The 20,199-nt window shown below is 34.1% G+C and overlaps 1 protein-coding gene across 1 annotated transcript; it reads left to right on the forward strand.

Annotated features, from left to right (window-relative positions):
- Positions 1–17: 17 nt before the first annotated feature.
- On the forward strand, positions 18–19,897 carry AGBE (1,4-alpha-glucan-branching enzyme). Its single transcript, XM_074170444.1, has 10 exons — positions 18–361; positions 1,062–1,231; positions 1,303–1,418; positions 1,518–1,646; positions 2,261–2,405; positions 2,513–2,746; positions 10,148–10,523; positions 11,464–11,640; positions 15,195–15,768; positions 19,553–19,897. Exons 1-10 carry the CDS (start codon positions 249–251, stop codon positions 19,595–19,597), a joined length of 2,079 nt encoding a protein of 692 aa, XP_074026545.1. The 5' UTR covers positions 18–248; the 3' UTR covers positions 19,598–19,897.
- Positions 19,898–20,199: the final 302 nt, after the last annotated feature.

A 20,199-nucleotide genomic window follows, 5' to 3' on the forward strand; every position in this document is an offset into this window, starting at 1 on the left:
GAAAATTAGGAGTGCTGTCTTTGTCCTAAGATCAAAATTTGAAAAATGACCTTGAAATGTTAATTGATATAACCTTACTTTATCAATGAAAGAAAATTGGTCTTATCATAATTCAAATGATTACAAAAAATAATTTGACTTTTTGACACCGATTCTTCATTATCTCACCAAACCGTTGATATATTAGCAGATTTTTACTGGAACTATTTTCATCAGGGGGCTGAGTTTACTACCGGTGCAACCTCAAAATGGGTGGAAAATACAGCAAAATGGACCCAATGGAAGTTGAGGTTCCACATATTAACAACCTTCTGAAAAGGGATGGTTATTTAAAACCATATGAAAGAGAAATAAGAAGAAGGTGAGCAAAAAATGACATTGAGAAGGTCATGCTTTTTATTACCAATATTCACTTTTTATTTTATTCATTTTTTACTGAAAATTCGTATGTGTTAATGTTCTTGGATCACTGTCATGCCATATTATTTCAAAATTATTTTAATGAGTAAATTATTAATGGTAATTTTGAAGTATTGGATGAAAAAAATCTGTTTCACTCTTTCTAAAGTTTTTCATTTCTTTACAAATACTTATAGAAAGGACACAAGCCAAAAAAGAGTATTTTCCAAGCATTATCCTCTCTACCAAGTACTTTTTCATAATAATGTATTAAATAATAGAGTATGAGACAAAGAATATATTTTTTACATTACCAATAAATTCACCTATAAGAATATCACAAGATACTTAGATTATAAATATTATTAGTAATCAATCATATCTAGAAAGTTTGAGAAAACTTTCATGTGGTCTACATTTTAAATCTTAGTAGTATGAATAATGTAATGTATTTGTAAATGAAATATATTTTATAAACAACAGTGGTTGGTAATGCATCCAATTTTATTAGTAAATTTTTTAATTCTCCATTAATAACTTTTGAAGTGAGTAACAGGTGGTCATTAGCAACCACCTGTTTTTTGAGTGATCTATTAACTTAGATTTGAAAAGCTTTAAAAATCATCAATAATAGTTGATGAAAGTTTTGTTTGCTTTTTTAGATATGCTTGTTTCAAAGATTTTCTAGAATCTATTGAAGAGAATGGTGGTGGTTTAGAAAACTTTACTAAAGCTTATACATACTATGGGCTAAATGTCCAACCAGATAATTCCATAATATGTCGAGAATGGGCTCCAGGAGCTAAGCAAATATTTTTGACTGGTGAATTCAGTGAGTAAAAACATTAATTTCTAAGCCTATATTGGTGAAAGACTATTCACCAATCTGTGGTTGGATTTCAGATGGTTGGAATAGAGATAGTCATCCTTATAAAAAATTAGATTATGGAAAATGGGAATTTGTGTTGCCTCCTGATCAAAATGGAATGCCTGCTATTAAACATTTGTCAGAAATAAAGGTAATATATTGTGAGTCTTATATGCATTAAGTTCTAGATTTTGAGTATTAAAGGATACCAAATACCGAAACAGTTTTTTCAATCAGTATTTTTTACCAGGTCGTCGTTGAAAATCATGAGGGCTGTAAACTGGATAGATTGTCCCCATTTGCAAAATATGTGGTGGAACCTCCAAAATCTGAAGGAACAATCTATAAACAAAAATTCTGGAATCCTCCACAATCTGAAGTAAGTGAATCATTCATATAAGCCGTAAATAATACATTATTTAATGTATGTAATATAAATATCTATTGTTGAGACCAATACTCTCTTACCTTTATATGAATTGCAACATTCAAAGGAAGTCATTTATAGAAAATGATACATTCTTAGCCTACGATGGAAGCAAATTAAGTACAAGCACTGATTGAATGTCTGGCTTGGGGATCCATTTTACAGAAATTTTTCTCATTTCAACACAAAAACAAGTCTTCCTGATCTGTCTTCATCTTCAATGGGAAATTTGTATCTTTTTTAATCTGGCAATCCAATTTTTCAGGGTCGTTGCATATGAAGGACATCGATTGCTAAGAATTCACACGATTTATGTCGAAATATTTTTTTTAAATTTTATTGTGCATTCTGATTGATGTAAAACTCTGCACTGACACTTTCAGTAAGTTATTCTTCATTGCTATGGAAATAGAATATTTTGTTATAAAACTGGTCTACTTTGATATCAATACAATCTCGTATACATACCTAAAAAACAATAAACTCATTTCTAATATTCATGCGGGCTCTAAGTTTATGAAATACTATATACATCTATTATTTTGCACTGAAACGGTATATTTCAGAGATACATTTTCAAAAATAATAAAGTTCCTCGTCCAAAGAGCTTGAGAATCTACGAATGCCATGTTGGAATAGCTACATCAGAACTAAAAGTTGGCACTTATGATAATTTCACAGACAATGTTTTACCAAGAATTGTTAAACAAGGTGAGAATAAGCAATTGCAATATATTTTTCAATGATGACGCTCATAATGATTTCAATTTAACTTTAACCCTACAAGAATCGTTATGTTTCATCTTTATTTTTTGTAGGATATAATTGTATTCAGTTAATGGCAGTCATGGAGCACGCTTATTATGCTAGTTTTGGTTATCAAGTAACCAGTTTTTATGCAGTATCAAGCAGGTATGGAACACCAGATCAACTCAAGAGACTAGTGGATAGGGCTCATGAGTTGGGCTTGGTAGTTTTATTGGATTTGGTTCACTCTCATGCCAGTAAAAACGTGATGGATGGTCTAAATCAATTTGATGGAACAGATGCAGGTATGCACTTTTAGAGAATGCAACAAAAGCTACTAATTCTTGTCTTGGACATTACCTTAACCTGTTAACCCTGCGAAATCAGAAATATCTCTTCATACGAAAGTTACAAACTGAACTTGTGAAACTTTATGGGATGACACTGTAAACACCCCAGAAGGCTTATTCTTCCAGATTTTTGTCTGAAAGTTACTTCTTTGCATGATATTCACATCTATGTATACAGTTGCTTCTTTTAAAATTGATTACTTCCTTCCTTTCTTTGGAAGATTCCCACTTTTTTCTGTATCAAAATGGAGCAGTAGAAAACCAAAAACTTTCTTTCCCAAAAATCAGTCACTCCTAAAAATATAACCTTTTCAAATTAGAAAATTACAATGCTGATAAATCAAATGGGAACGGGATAGCATGTAATTTCAGTATAGATTTCAACAAATTTTCGAATGGAAGAGAAGAATTACTTTGAGTGGATGACTCTAGTATTGTTTCACAAGATACAAGAGTAACGACAAGATCTAGTTTTTCGAATATGGAAGCAAATACAAAGCCTGTAGATATCATCATCTGAGATCACAGATCAATATCAGTTGAAATTTTTTCCATACCAGCAGTAATCGGGAAATGAATATGAAAATTTTTTGAATACACCACAATTCTTCAATTCTTTTCCAATAAAAAAAAACTTCTAGCTAAAACTTTAAATTTCTGGTAACGATGAAGTTAGATAATCTAGTTTTCAGCTGAAAGATCTCTATAATCTCGAAAAATACCCGAATGTAAAGAATTTTTATTTTTTCAATGAAAATCAAAATCAAATTGTTGATGCTAGTAAACGAAATCATTACAAAAAACCTTGTGTTAGCCTTAGATTGAATGTAATCAAGTAGATTTTGTTCAATGGTTTACTTATGAGGCATTATGAATTAAATAAACTGCTTTGAAATGGTTAGAAAGCTACCTGAGTGATGGAAAACAGATTGTGAAAATAAATAACCATTTTTCTACTACAAGGCAGATAAATATAGGTGTCCCACAAGGTAGTGTAATTGGACCTCTACTATTTATACTATACATGAATGACATCAACTGCTCTGTTAATTGTGAATTTATTAATCTTTGGGCAGATGATACTCTGTAGGCAGTTAGTGGTGATTGTGTGGAGACCTTTGGGCAGGACTTTAGTATTTGGGATAACGCCCACCAGGGGAAGTGGCATATCAATCGAAAGGGGACGATAAGAGGAACACAATGGTATGGGTTTCATCGCGAGGAAATGACAAAAAATATTTTTTATTCATATTATTCTATTACATATATTTTGGTTTGAACTGACTTTTTATACATTTGATGAGTTCTAAGAAGGGATCCAACTTATTGTGACGGACTTCCCGACGCCAGAGATATTCGCACATGTGCATGGCCAGGTCATCACCACTGTAACCACGCTCTTCCAAATCGTGTTTCAACCATTTCCAACTTCCTTCTATTGTCTGAGTGTGTGCACCGGTTTGTTGATCGACGAACCGTCCTTTGCCTTTCTTACTGTGGTTAACGGTTTTGTGGACATATCCTTCATAGGTTAGGTTAGGTTGGGTTGGGTTGGGTTGGGTTGGGTTGGGTTAGGGTAGGTTAGGTTAGGTTAGTTCATGTCAGAAAATTTTGACATTTTTCAAATTTTTTTCCTCTTATTTCCTCGCGATAAAACCCATACCATTGTGTTCTTCTCATCGTCCTCTTTCGATTGATAAGCCACCCCCCCTGGTGGGCGTTATCCCAAATACTAAAGTGCAGCCGACCTCTGTTCAAAAAAAGGAATGAAGAATCAATTAACCTTGAAGGGAAATAAGTTGAAACTTAATGTACAAAAAAAAAAGCTATGTTCACTTCTAATTACAATAGGACAAAAAATATAGATAAAGATAACATAACTTCAATTATAGAAAATACAAAAATTGAAATTGTAAAACAATTCAAATACCTTGGGGTACAAAAACTTCAAAATCGAGAGATGAGATTAATCCTAAAATGTAATAGATATACTCCAATAACCCATATGTTGAAGACTTTACAGTGGCAATCAGTATCCAATAGGTTGACTATCTCAGCAATGATCTTCATTTTTAAAATTGTCAAAGGTTTGCTGCCAACTTATTTCAAACAATTCATCAAGTTTAATCATGAGGTCCACAAATACTGTACTAGAAGTGCAAACAATTTTCATGTGGATAGAGCTAATACCAGAAAAAGTATGAACTCCCTATTCATACGAGGTTTAGTTTAATATGAATACCTTCCAAATGAAATTAAAAAATGTGATACACTTGTATTGTTCAAGAAAAAACTCTCAAAATATCTGTGATTGTTATGAATGTAGTTATATTGCATTATAGATTTTCAGTTATTGTATAGTTTTGATATTTGTATTATCTCAATCTTACTTTGTTTATTGTTAATAATGTATTTTGTTCCAAATTTATACATGGAATCATTTATTGTATTATGTTTTGATATAGTATTTACTTAATAATCATTTATTGTAGAATTATAACTTTGTATTGTGAATGACAAAATGGTTTAGACTTTCCCGGCTGAGGTTTTCAGTGTCATTGTTTTTCGAATTTGAAATTTTTGGAATATCTTCCAAATTCCAAAAATCCACGGCTTTCAAACTCGAAAAATAATGACACTGTATTGTGAATATTAGGATTATTCCTATTCAATAAAGACTAATTACTTACTTACTTTTACTGTTTGGAGCCTTTGGTGTAGTAATGAATATTACTGGAGTTTTATCCCAAAACCAAACTGTTACACGTGTTTCAATCACCAAGTGATCATCTTCAAGAGGAAAATTAAACTAAATTTAACGAAGGATATTTAACCCTATTTTTCATCGTGACAGCTCATTTCTATTAATGAGTAGTATGTATGGCCGACAGTGAGTAGTGCATGAAAGGGTGCTCCTAGTTAAAAGTCGAATATATATTAACAGAGTGCTTTAAAAATTTTCAACATTTGCAAGAAACAGCCTAATTAGTTGACTAATAATATTATTTTGTGTGAAACTGAAAATCATGGTTTTAACAAGAGATATTCGAGACGAAATCCAAAGTGCAGTCAATATGGCTTTTAAACAATACCTAAACGATCAGGTATTCATAAAAACAATAGCAGCCAGTGTGTCTGAAGCAGTGACAAAAACCGTCAATAAGAAACTGGATGAAATGAACCAAAAACTCGAACAGATAAGAAATGAACATTCCCAAATTAAAAATGAATACCAAGCAAAATTCCAAATACAGGATGATACACTGCATAGATTGGAACGTGAAAATAAAAACCTTCAAGAAACTATGGATATCATGGAACAAGAAACAAAAAAGAACTCGCTGAGAATTTTTAACTTATCCGAGAAACATAAAGAAAATACAAGAGAAGAAGTCATCAAACTTCTCACTTCCTACTTACCACTAGAAATAACAGACGATGATATAGAAGTTTGTTACCGAGTCGGTAAATCAGAAGCAAATAATAAAATACGTGGTATTTTCTTGAAACTGAAAAGTTATGATTTGAGGCAAAAGATATATCACAATAAAAAGTTATTGAAAGGAACAGGAGTTATAGTAAGAGAAGATTTAACCAGACTACGGGTTGAATTGCTAATGAAATCCATCGAAAAAACATCAATGAAGCAAGTGTGGACGGAAGCTGGGAAAATCTTCATTAATTATAACAATAAAATTTTTATTATAAAAAGTGCAAATGATTTTGTAAAAGTTTTTTCTTGAGTGAGCATAGAATATACAAAATAACTAGATGTACCCCATATTACTACCGAATTTTTCAGTTAGCTTTCTTTTTTTTATATATATATAATATTCGATTCTCAACTTTTGTTACTTTTTAAACTCACAATATGATAACAGATTTGTTAGAAATACTAGATAATGAAAAGGAAATAAAAACAAATTTTTTCCCCACAATACATGAGTGTATTTGCAGTAAGGATGTTAAAGGAGTCAAAGAGAAAGTTGGTATATTTCACTTTAATATTAGGAGCATTAAAAAACATGTTGACGAGCTGATGATATATATAGAAGAGGAATATGATTATATGGATATAATTGTTCTTTCTGAATGTTGGAACTTAGAATTGGTGAGTGATTTTTATATTCCAAAATATTCTATTTATTATAATGAATCAAAATTCAACCAAAATGATGGTGTCATAATTTATGTTAAAGATACATTACCGGTTCTTCCAAAAATATTTTATATGACAGAATCTAACCTATTAAGAATAACATTGACAGTTTTCAATTTAACAATTGGGATTACCGCTTCCTACCGCCCACCATCCACGAATATTAAGACGTATATACGAGAACTATCAGAATATTTATCAACACTGAAATACCTTAACATAGAAATTTTTCTAGGAGACATAAATATCAACCTTTTGGATAAAACTTCAAATGACGTAATCAATTATGTAAATATCCTAACAGAAAATGGATTTATATCCTACATAAATGAATCTACCCGTATAACAGAAGAAACAGAAACACTAATTGATCACATATATATTAGAAAACATAAAATTGCAGAAAAAATAAAAGCCACACCCTCAGTAATTGGAACAAATATTTCAGACCACATGACTACATGCCTTTTTTTGTCAAAGAATAGTAAACACGATTCGAGAAGCGAACCGATGATAGAAAGAAACACATCCCATAGCTATAGCTACATTGACTATACAAAACTTAACAATGTGTTACAAAACGAAAATTGGTTTGATGTTATAAATTGCAATGAATCACAAAAATCCTATGATAACTTTATTACTAAATTTGAAAAACATTTAAAAGACTGCACTACAAGACACATACGTAAAAAAAAATCTTCGCACAAACTTAAACCGTGGATTACTGTAGGTTTAATCAAATCTATAGAGCATAGAGATAAACTGAAACTGAAAATGAATAAAAATATGAACCCAGAATTGAGAAATGAATATAAGCGGTATAGAAATGAATTGAGTAAATTATTACGAATTACAAAAAATTACTATTACAGAAATAAATTAAACGAAAATAGTAAAGATTGCAAAAAAACATGGGAAACAATCAATGAAATAACTAATAGAAATATAAAACAGAAAAATATAGGGGAAATCAAATTAAAAGATAAGATATTTAGGGAAGATAAGGAAAAGGCAAACGTTTTCAATGAATATTTCGCTAGTGTTGGTACAGAAATGGCTAAAAAAATAAATATATCATATAGAATGACCCCACAATTTTTGAACGACAAATCAATAGTAAATTCAATATTTCTCACCCCGGTAAATGATAAAGAAATTATAAACATTATATCAAAATTAAAAAACAATTGTGCCCCTGGTCCCGATGGAATTAGTTTCAAACTTATAAAAACTCTACACCTGTATTTGGTACAACCCCTTGTCTATATAATCAATTTAATATTCAAAACTGGCAAAATACCACTGCAATGGAAATATTCCATAGTCACTCCCGTTTTTAAATCTGGTGATAAATCCAATCCCAGCAACTATCGACCAATTTCTGTAATAGATAATTTTGCGAAGATATTGGAGCATGCCCTCAAAATTCGCCTACTGGAATTTTTTCAAAAAAATGAGGTATTAACAGAAAGGCAGTATGGATTCATTAATGGAAGTAATACTGAACTAGCTGTTTTAGATTTATTTAAGCAAGCATCGGATGCCTTAGACAATTCAAAAAAGTGTCTTGCAATTTTTCTTGATTTGGCCAAGGCCTTTGATACAATTTCTCATGAAGCACTCTTGAATAAACTGAATTTATATGGAATACGAGGACCAGCAAATAATATTTTTAGAGATTATCTTTCTTGTAGAACCCAACGGGTCAAAATAGGTAACAATGTTAGTGAACTGGCTAAAATCTCTAGTGGCGTACCTCAAGGTACCGTTTTAGGCCCAATACTATTTTTAGCATATATTAATAGTTTAAGTCGCATAAATAATTTCAAAGGGCACCTCATATCATATGCTGACAATACTGCAATTATCTGTACAGGTGATACATGGCAACAGGTATATAAAGTAGCAGAAGAATGTTTGAGTAAAATACAAATTTGGTTAAGTAACAATCTTCTCAACCTTAATGTTGAAAAATCGAAATTTATTACTTTCACTCTTCTGAGCAACCACCAACCTGTCCAACAAAAAATTTATTTACATATGCCAAAGTGTTCTGAAACCATTTGTGAATGTCCATATATTGAAAAAGTAACAAAACTAAAGTATTTAGGAGTTGTAATGGACCAACATCTGAGATGGGATGAACATTTGCAATATATAGTAAAAAGACTTAGACATCTTAGCTATAAAATGTATGAACTCAGGGATATACTCACAAAAAAAAGCTTAATTATTGTTTACAAATCTCTTGTTGAGTCAGTTATACGATATTGTATCACAGTGTGGGGTGGAATGTTTGAGAATGTGCTAAATATTGTACAGGTGCTCCAGAATACAGTTATAAAAATAATGTTGAAAAAAAACAGACAATTTCATACAGAAAAACTCTATTCTGAAACTAATCTGCTTGATATAAGAAGTTTGTATGCACACCAGTGTCTTATATGGATATACTCAAACAATATCAATTATTCTAAGGCAAATACAAAGTACACCAGAAATGTACATAATTTATCCATTGATATACCTCTTTACAAAAAAAGTCATACCCAACGTTCGGTTTACTATTTCGCTCCAAAACTGTATAACATGCTTCCCCTTGAAATAAAGATAAATACCACATTTTTAAAGTATAAAAAAAATACAAAAGAATTCATAATTTTAAATAATACCCGTATAAACAGTTTATTCAAACATACCCAATAACCCAGAAATATCACTCAGTACATTTTCTAATCTTCCAATGTGTCTTTCAGTGTATGTGTACCTATTTCCAATATTATGTAAACCTTGATGTATAGATAATTATAGGTACTTATTCTCATAAAATATACCAGCTTCCTCTGTCTATTCACTAATACAACTGCAACAGTTATTCAATCTTTTGTTACCTTTGTGCCTGATATATTTTTAAAGTACTTCCATAGGGAGACAGACGAAAGCACATTACAAGCCACCTGCGCTTAGGCTGCTTTCCTCAAACTCCTAGTGGTCCTAACCATAATATTAATAAATTGTATATTAACATATTCCAAATGAAATTGAATTGAATTGAATTGAATTGAATTGATTAACAGTGAACTGTTTTTTCAGTGTATAAAAAATTATGAGTGTAAATACTTTGTAGCGTGTATTCTAGTATTCTCTTCTAGCTTTTGGTAATCTGTTATAACTTTAATATTATCTTTATCAAGGATATTTCCATGCCGGGTCAAGAGGGGAGCACAGCCTGTGGGACTCCAGACTCTTTAATTACTCTGAATTCGAAGTTTTGCGTTTTCTCCTCTCCAACATTCGCTGGTATATGGAGGAATACCAGTTTGACGGATTCCGATTCGATGGAGTCACTTCGATGTTGTATCATTCAAGAGGAATTGGGCAGGGTTTCGGTGGTAGCTACGATGATTATTTCGATATGGGTGTTGACACCGAAGGAGTGGTATACCTGATGTTGGCAAATTATACAGCTCACACTCTTAATAAGGATGCAATTACTATTGCTGAAGATGTATCTGGTATGCCTGGTACTTGCCGTCCTGTCACCGAGGGGTGCTTGGGATTTGATTATAGGTAAGTCTATAATAGTACTTAACAAAGATACAAGACTTTTTTCGGTTTTTTTCCTTGATATATCCTCCTTTTAACTCTACACACAGATGCTGAGGTTAGACGTGTTTTCAAGTATCTGTTATTTTCGATTGTTAAAACGAAAAGATGGAAAAATTTGAATCAGATTTTGCATGAAAAGTAAAATTGAGTCTAACAAAGTATGTGAAATGTTAACATAGAACTATGAATAGTCTGCTATGAATAAAACAAGAGTTTACGGGTGCTATAAGCATTTTCAAGATGGCCGTAAAGACGTTGAAGATGATGAACGTCCTGGACGTCCCAACACATCAACAACTGATGAAAACCTGGAAAAAGTGATCGTCAATCAGAAAAATCGCTAATGATTTGCGTAAAATAATCCAAAAAAATCCTCATATTAATTCATGACTATTGCATCACGACTATGCACCTGCTCACACTTCATTGCCAAAAACAATACTATAACGATGCCCCAGCCTTAATATTCTCCAGACATGTCCCCTTGTGACTTTTTCCTACTTCCAAAAATAAACAGCAGCAAACAAGGGCCGTTCTTTTACAAGCAGAGATGACATTGAAAATGCATTGCTGAAAGAGCTGAAAGCTATTCCAAAGATCGAGTTTTTGTGAAGTGTTTTGAGGATTGAAAGAAACGCTGTCACACGTGTATAATATCTAATGGTCGCTACTTGAAGGCAACAACAATGATGTAGAATGTAGACGAATAAACAAATATTTTTTTACAAAACTGAAATTTCTGTTTTCATTTGAACATTCCTTGAATTTGTATATAATAACATGGATTAAACTGTATTTTATGTATCATATATTTGATCAATCGTTCTTGAAACAACCTTTTCATTCATGAATGAGTTTTGATAATTTGAACTGAAATTCATCAGATATGTTTTTTTTTTAGATTGGCCATGGCTATTCCAGATAAGTGGATAGAACTTTTAAAACATGTACCTGATGAGAACTGGAATATGGGAAACTTGGTACATACTTTGACTAACAGGCGATGGATGGAACCAAATGTTGCTTATGCTGAATCTCATGACCAAGCTTTAGTTGGGGATAAAACTATTGCTTTCTGGTGCGTTCATTCAACAACGTATTGCTATAATATACTTCTTGAGACGCCATTTTCTGCCCTTCAATACCAATTTTCAAAACATTTCTTGATCGTTGTTTAAGTTTAGAAAAAATGAATGTGCTACCACCAGTGCACAAGTGAAAACACAGGATCTCAAGAGTGATTTATCTCATTAAATCAATATGCTAATCGAAGTAAATGGAACATGTCTGCAAACTTTCTAGGAAAGACTCTAGAACAGGGGTCTCCAAACTACGGCCCGCGGGCCAAATCCGGCCCGCCAGTGTCATCAATCTGACCCGCGACAGCCAATGATTACCTAATTGTTGTTACTATTGCTGTGATAAGTTGAAGAAGAAAACAGAATGATAATTACTCGGTTTTATTTACTTGCAAGGTAAAACTTAACGACAGAAATGATGACAAAGAAAACTTAACTTAAGTATCTAAGTTTAAGCATATTAATAACTAACAAATAATTGAAATGAATCACAGTAAAACAAAAACACTAATGAGATTTATGTGATTGTGATTTTCCACCGACAATACTTTGTAGTTGTGGATCAATTTTACTTGTACCAATTATCAAAAGAGATTTGAGATGCTCATCGGTTAATTGAGATCTGCAAACATTCATTGTGCACTTCATCTTGGAAAACGTTTTCTCACACAAGTAAGTAGTACCAAAAACAGAAAACAACCCACGAGCAAATTTATGCAAATTATCAAATTGTTCCAGTGGAAGACTCTTATAAAATTCCAACAAAGATGAATTTTGATATTTGTTCTTAAGCATATCACTGCACCGTAAATCAATAATTTCCATTTGGACTTCCGGAGCCAGGGTTTCAATATCAGAATCAAAAGGATTCGAAAAAGCCTAATTTCATTCGCGATGACATCAAAATCTGAAAAACGAGTATCAAAATTTATCTTCAAAGCACTCAAAGTTTCGATTGCAAACTTGACGGGAAATTCAGTCTCTGTAGTGTGGCTGAATATTTCACATGTTTCAAAATGTGTGAAACATTTTTTACATAATTGCGATTGAAATTGTATTATTTTCTGCCTGAAGGATTTGATATTGGTGTATAAATCAGGGAAATCTCCAATTCAGTTCATTCATATGATTTGTCAAATCGACATAGAAGGCTAACTTCCACATCCATTCACTATTTTCTAAATCGGCAAAAGGGCGCTGCTTCTCATTAAAAAAAATTCGATCTCTGCTCGAAGTTCAAGAAAGCGCTTAATTTTTCCGCAACTAAGCCAGCGTATGGCAATATGATATGGTAAATCATTTTCTCCAATCTGTTGAATAAACTCGCGGAATTGTCGGTGATTCAGCCCAGTGGATCTGATGAAGTTGATAACTGATATGACTGGTTTTAGAACTTCAGACATATCCAAACATTTTCCGCACAAGGACTGATGATGAATGTGTACAATGTAAGACTAATGGTTTTGAACCACCATCATTTTCTACAGCCTTTGACACAAGTGCAACCACTCCTTTATTTTTACCATACATATTTTTGCCTCCATCGTTGTTATAGATTTCAAATTTCTCCATCGAAGGTTCTTTTTATTAATGGCATTTTCAACTCCCTTAAAAATATCTGCCCCAGTTGTCGTGCCGTGAATACTATCAATATCAAGAAGTTCTTCATGCACTTCATAGCTTTTATCTACTCCGCGAATAAAAATCAACACCTGAGCAGTATCTGACACATCCGTTGACTCATCCAATGCTAGAGAAAACCACTCATGATGTCCATTTCTGTCAGACAGTTGAGATGATATATTTTCTGCGATGTCTTGCACCCTCCGAGCCACGGTGTTTACTGACAAACTGACACTTTTAAATAAATTTATCTTTTCGGGGCATATTTCTTCGGCTACTGCAATCAAGCATTCTTTTATCATTTCTCCATCGGTGAATGGTTTGCCACGTTTTCCGATTTCAAGAGCCACACACCGCGAGTCGCACACTCTTGTTCAGTATTCGCTTTGGTAAACAAAGATTGCTGCAATATGAGTCCGCGTTTCAAGGCTTCAAATTTTTTCTTCCGCAAACTTCCTGTATACTTGGAGTAACTTTGAAGATGTTTCGATTCATAGTGTCGTTTAATGTTTAGTCTGTGAGAACAGCTATGGTTTCATTACAAATTAAACATAGCGCCTTATTACTGGACTCAATCACAAAATACTGAAAGTTCCATTTTTCTTGGAATGTTCTGCATTCACTGTCGATTTTTCGCTTCTTTTCCATACTAACAAATCACACATAAAAACAATAAGTCAAATCAAAATACTTTTATTAACGGGTGTTACTTTATTTCACAACAGGCAGTTTCGCTTCCTTCGCCTTTCCTACGCAGACTAACTCACAGTTGCGCCGCTAGCCTTTTTATATGCAATTATTACTGCCATCTCGAGGTGATCAGAATACACTAGCTAGAACCAGAACTTTCTCGAACCAACGCGGAAATTCCAAATATTTAATTACGCTTAATGCCACCTAGCGGGTAGCTGAAAAAGATAGTACATAGTACCACTACTCGCCACTAGATGTCGTTAAGTGTCAAAATATACAAAAATAATTGAAATGCAAAAAAAGCGTACGTTTACTTAGGTTACGCACTTTGTGACTATCCTAGTCTAGAAATATAGTTAAGGGCAGAAATTGGCCCTTGGAACAAACTGAAAAAATCATTATGGCCTGAAGGCTTCAAAGTTTGGAGACTCCTGCTCTAGAAGATAAACCACAGTGGCAGTAACATGAGTTTATTATGATGAAAGGTGAACATTGAAATATATCGAAATACCCTATATTTGCAATGTTATCGATAGTAACTGCATAAGAAATTCTTATTGACATTGACATTTGACATATTACAATGGGAAGCAATACAAGCAGCACAAGATCCCTTCTTTGTTTAAAAAAGAGCATCGAGAGCTATTATAAAATGACGAATAGACTTACTTGCAAACCTTTATCCAAACCATTAGCCTTTTTTCATTAACTAGTAGCAGTATGAAGTTTGTCATATTTGCAAAAGAAGAAACACACTCCCGAAGTATTATGATGTATACACACATAAAATTAGATCTAGCAACTTAATCTACCTCGACTTGGCAATCTTGATCTGGAAAATAGGTACAAAAGCATATAATAAGTTGCCAGAGAATATTAGAAATGTGATGACACTCTTTAGATTCTGAATCACCATTAACAAATTCATGCCAATAAAATTGTTTCATGGTCTAAGTTTTTCAATATGTAATAATACTGAATTACGTATGTCCTGTTATTCACTTTTATAATTTGTGATTGTACAGTTAAATAGTTAGTTATTGTTGTGAAATATCCCCTGGAAAATTAACGTTGGACGACGCTGGTTTTCTCCTATCGGCTGCGACTTGGTCTAGGTCGCCGTCAGCCTCAATTGTGTCATTCTCCAAATTTCTGGAGCGCTTCGTCTGCTTAAGACGTGGCGAACATCTACATTTTGTATTCCACTCACTTTTTTACCGTTGCTACATTTTTTCAGGTTGATGGACAAGGAAATGTATACACACATGAGCACCATGTCGGAACCTTCTACAATCATCGACAGGGGAATAGCTTTGCACAAACTCATCCGCTTCGTGACACACGGCTTGGGCGGAGAGGCCTACTTAAATTTCATCGGAAACGAATTCGGACATCCCGAGTGGTTGGATTTTCCAAGGGAAGGTAACAACAGCTCCTATCACTACGCCAGGAGGCAGTGGAACTTGGTAGATGACGACTCACTGAAGTACAAGTACCTGAATGAGTGGGATGCGGCTATGAACCATACTGAGAGTAAATATGGTTGGTTAGCTGCCGATCCCGCATATGTCAGCACAAAACATGAGAGTGATAAAACCATAGCATTCGAGAGAGCGGGTCTGCTGTTTGTTTTCAACTTCCATCCAACTAAGAGCTTCGCTGATTACAGGGTGGGGATTGAAGTACCGGGGGAATATCAAATTTTATTGAGTTCCGATGACAAAATTTTTGGAGGTTTCGACAGAATCAATAAATCGGTGACTTTTTTCACGCATCCCGAAGAATTTGCTGGAAGGAGAAACTACATTCAGGTATATATTATTTCGATTGTGTTCCACTTAATGTAATAATGCATCAGTGGTTCGAACATTGTTAAGTCATTTTTAATTTTTATGAAGTATGTCACGTCAACACTATACCATATCTTTTCTTAGTTTATCTGTAATCGAGAACTAGTAAACATTTCATGATTCTATCATTACTAGTGCTGACCTTTATTGTCTAAATATGCAACAACTTTTCCATAATAATCACACTTCTTACAGATACACTGAAAAAATGTTCTCGAAGCATCAAATAATCTAATAACCACACAGAAGTATAAATAACAACAACTGAATTTTGAAATAATTATGTTCATGGATTTCAAGGTGAACATCCAGTGAAAGCAGATTATTCAACTCAACATGTTTATGGCCCAAATAGAAGGATATTTTTTGGTCCGTCAGGCACGTTCATTTTTCTATATGGTCACCTTTCAATGGTCTGATTTCATTATTAATAATCACAAAAATTAGATGTTACAAATTTTTTCCCCTAAAAAAACACGTGGAATTGTATGGTTCATCGATGTATCATTTGTTTCGCGTCTACCTACAGAAATTTTTTTGAAAACATTTTTGTTGAAGTACCATTAAAACACCTTTCCGAATTTTTTATTCAGCTCATGTTCAGTAGGTTATATATACACACATCGGAAAAGTCTAGGGATATTTTTATAACATACTAAATATCATAAAAATAAATACATGAAGTCGTTTAATTTCGATTAAATTGATACACTCGACCACCCTGTAGATTTCTATGGGTTGAACAAAGCCTGCAAAAACGGTAACTAATCTTTTATCAAGTTTTTTACAAACTGTAGGTTTTCGGCTAAAATGAATAATCTGAAAGTGTCGAGTTTGTACATTCTATGCAGTTCTTGCTCAGCAATTAAACTGGAAATATTGTGCTTTAACATGGAACGCCATCACTTACCATTGGCTGAGATGAATAGAGCTGTAGGGCTTCTTCAAGGTGGCATGCGACAAAATGATGTAGCTCTTCGTTTGGGGGTCTCCCAAAGTGTTATCAGTCGATTGTGGCGGCGTTTCCGTGAAACTGGCAGTCCAGCCGAACAACATCCAGGGCGAGGACGCGCTACAACTGCAGTTCAAGACCGATTTTTGGTCTTAACCGCAAGAAGACAACCGACAATCACAGCACCTGAGTTGGTTAATGTGTTGCAGCAGACGCACCAGGTAACCATTGGTCGTGATACTGTCAGAAATCGACTGCATGAAGCAGATCTCCACAACAGAAGGCCACTTAGATGTCCACCTTTGTCGAGAGGCAATCGCGGTAGAAGATTAGAGTGGTGTCAAGAACATCAAAACTGGGATGCAAATGATTGGGCCACAGTTTTGTTTACAGACGAATCCAGATTTGGATTTCATCCAGATTCTCGTCGAGTAAGACTGTGGAGACGACCTGGAAATAATGAACGTTTGAGACACGTCCAGGAAGTCCACACATACAGAGGTAGTACAGTAATGCTATGGGGCGGAATCATGATCGGCGGCAGAACCGATCTCGTTTTTCCAAATCGCTCTCTCACAGCTCGACAGTACCTCGACACCATTCTTCTACCTATCGTCCGTCCGTTTGCTGGTGCTGTTGGTGAAAACTTCCACCTAATGGACGATAATGCTCGTCCATATGTCGCGCGTCTAGTGACTGACTGGCTCACCAAGGAAGGAGTTGATGTATTGCCATGGCCAGCACAATCACCGCACCTGAATCCCATCGAGCATGTGTGGGACATGCTTCAACGAAGAATTACTCCGCATATGGGGAACATTCACACAACGTTTGAATTGAGAGAGCTTTTAATCACTGAATGGGCAAATGGGCAAAGACATTGACAATCTCATTTTGTCAATGCACGATAGATGTAGAGCCGTAATAAACCAGCGTGGAGGCCATACTTTGTACTGATTCCAATTTTTTTTGTATTATGATTTTTTTTCGGGTGCCAAAGAAGAGCCATATTTTTTTTTTAGTTTTGCTTATATGCGCACTCAGTATTTTTGACCATTTAATAAATTTTGTTGTAAGTTACATTCGTTTAATAATCACCCGTCAACTTTTTTTTCCCTAAAGCGATCTAAAAAAAATTATTGCCATTTTTTAAAATATCCCTAGACTTTTCCGATGTGTGTAGATACATATAAAAATATTTCAAATCATCTAAAAGAACAATTCGTTCAGGCCAGCCTCAACACCCTACACAGTAGGTTAATGGACTGACACCTATCAGAAAACAACTACTCCCCTGGCTAATACCACGAAGGGCGTTGGATTATATCCGACAGGTGTCAGTGCAGGATTCTTCACTGAAGTTATTCCTGCATATGCTGTTGGCGATACAACTGCCGCAATAGATTTTCAATTATTGGAACACACTTGCAGACCGGTTTCGGGCTGTTTGGCCACTCGTCAGTGCAAGGTAGTGTATATCATCAACATAAAGTCGATGATTTCCGATAATTGAAAATCAAATTCCGTCAGAGTATCATTCCTCGAACTAAGCTGAAGGCTACAACAAACAACAGGTTTGTCGTCGCTCCATCTGCCTGTGAACGAGGTAACCAACTGCATATCCAAATTTGCCCAATTCCTCGTAAAAGGAAAGAAATCTTTCACGTATAGTCAGTGGGCATACTTGAAGACTGGCTATAAATCAAATCATCTAAAAGAACAATTCGTTCAGGCCAGCCTCAACACCCTACACAGTAGGTTAATGGACTGACACCTATCAGAAAACAACTACTCCCCTGGCTAATACCACGAAGGGCGTTGGATTATATCCGACAGGTGTCAGTGCAGGATTCTTCACTGAAGTTATTCCTGCATATGCTGTTGGCGATACAACTGCCGCAATAGATTTTCAATTATTGGAACACACTGGCAGACCGGTTTCGGGCTGTTTGGCCACTCGTCAGTGCAAGGTAGTGTATATCATCAACATAAAGTCCATTAACCTACTGTGTAGGGTGTTGAGGCTGGCCTGAACGAATTGTTCTTTTAGATGATTTGATTTATAGCCAGTCTTCAAGTATGCCCACTGACTATACGTGAAAAATATTTCAGTGTAGGTTTCCAGGGATGGTGAAATATGTTAAGTTGCTTTTCCAGGTGTTCATATGTTGTATATTCTTTAAAGGTCAACAGTTTGCCATCTTGTTAGATAGTATTATCGAGACTTGTTGTCAATCGTTCTTCATGAGTTACGTGTCACCAGCTGGCAGTACATAGTGTCTAAACACGTCTTGAATGATGAGAGCTGTACGTGAGATCACAGGGCTCAAGGACGACCTTAGCCCATGTAGCGTTCGTGTGCAATCGATACCCTGGGGCCCTCTTATATCAAAATGGACGGTTAAAATGAAATAGGTTGTTACAATACATCTGACAAAACTCCGAATCTCATTGGAATCCATTAACGAGTGAAAGAAAATATTGACGAATTAGAGTCTCTAAGGTTTTACAAGAAAAAACTATATTTGCATCTTTGGGAAGTGCCCTGGAAAATTTACATACATTTTGTTGATTTAGTAAGGATTAGGGTTTGTTTCGTGTTGGAATGAAAGAGACCTACGTCAGTCTAGGTCATGATGGTAACAAGAAATATTAATAATGATGAAGTAAGCCTTTATTTCAATTGAACATTCTGCAGGAAACCGGATTGCCATTGACATTATATATTTTGCAAATATTCTTTTATAATGATTAGTAAAATGTAATTTCTTAATGAAAATGCTTATTTTTCAGGTATACATTCCTTCAAGAACTGCAATTTTACTTGCCAAAAAATAGTACTCCAGAGGCTGTCGAATTTCTGAGCATATTACTGAATAACGATTAAAAAAACTAGAAAGACAATGAATAGTGTCATAAATGCACCTGGTGGGTGCTTTTATGACACTATGAATTTAATGCCTTGTTAAAATTAAGAAAAAACTAGAACAGAAAATTAACATCTTCAAAATTAGTCTCTGAATTGTTTTGTTATTCATGTTGTTGATATTGTTTTTGTATATAATATTTTGTACACTTAGCCAAGAAAACTGTATTTTGTTGTGGTTGATTGAAATGAATATAAAAAATATTTTCATACATCTCATTTTTTTCCCAATATTATATTTTTATATCAACAATGATATTCAAATATTTTCTGCGTGTGGCAATTACTGTGTTTGTTCATGAAGGTTTCATAACAAATGTGAAAAAATAACTGAATAACTGAAGACCCAAATAAGTTTAATAGTGCAGAAAAATGATATACATGTAACTCGTTTCATATGACGTTTGTTAAAAAATAAGGTCGTCCTTTGATGGGTCTTCTCAAGCTTGGGATCAGGTAGAAGTCGCAAGGGGAAAATCTGCCCCCTCCCCAGTAACAAATTTCCTAACACAGG

This window comes from Leptinotarsa decemlineata, unplaced genomic scaffold, assembly GCF_025532065.1.
Source record: "Leptinotarsa decemlineata unplaced genomic scaffold, Ldec_3_MD MMD2_P_RNA_scaffold_1, whole genome shotgun sequence".
NCBI classification, from domain to species: domain Eukaryota; kingdom Metazoa; phylum Arthropoda; class Insecta; order Coleoptera; family Chrysomelidae; genus Leptinotarsa; species Leptinotarsa decemlineata.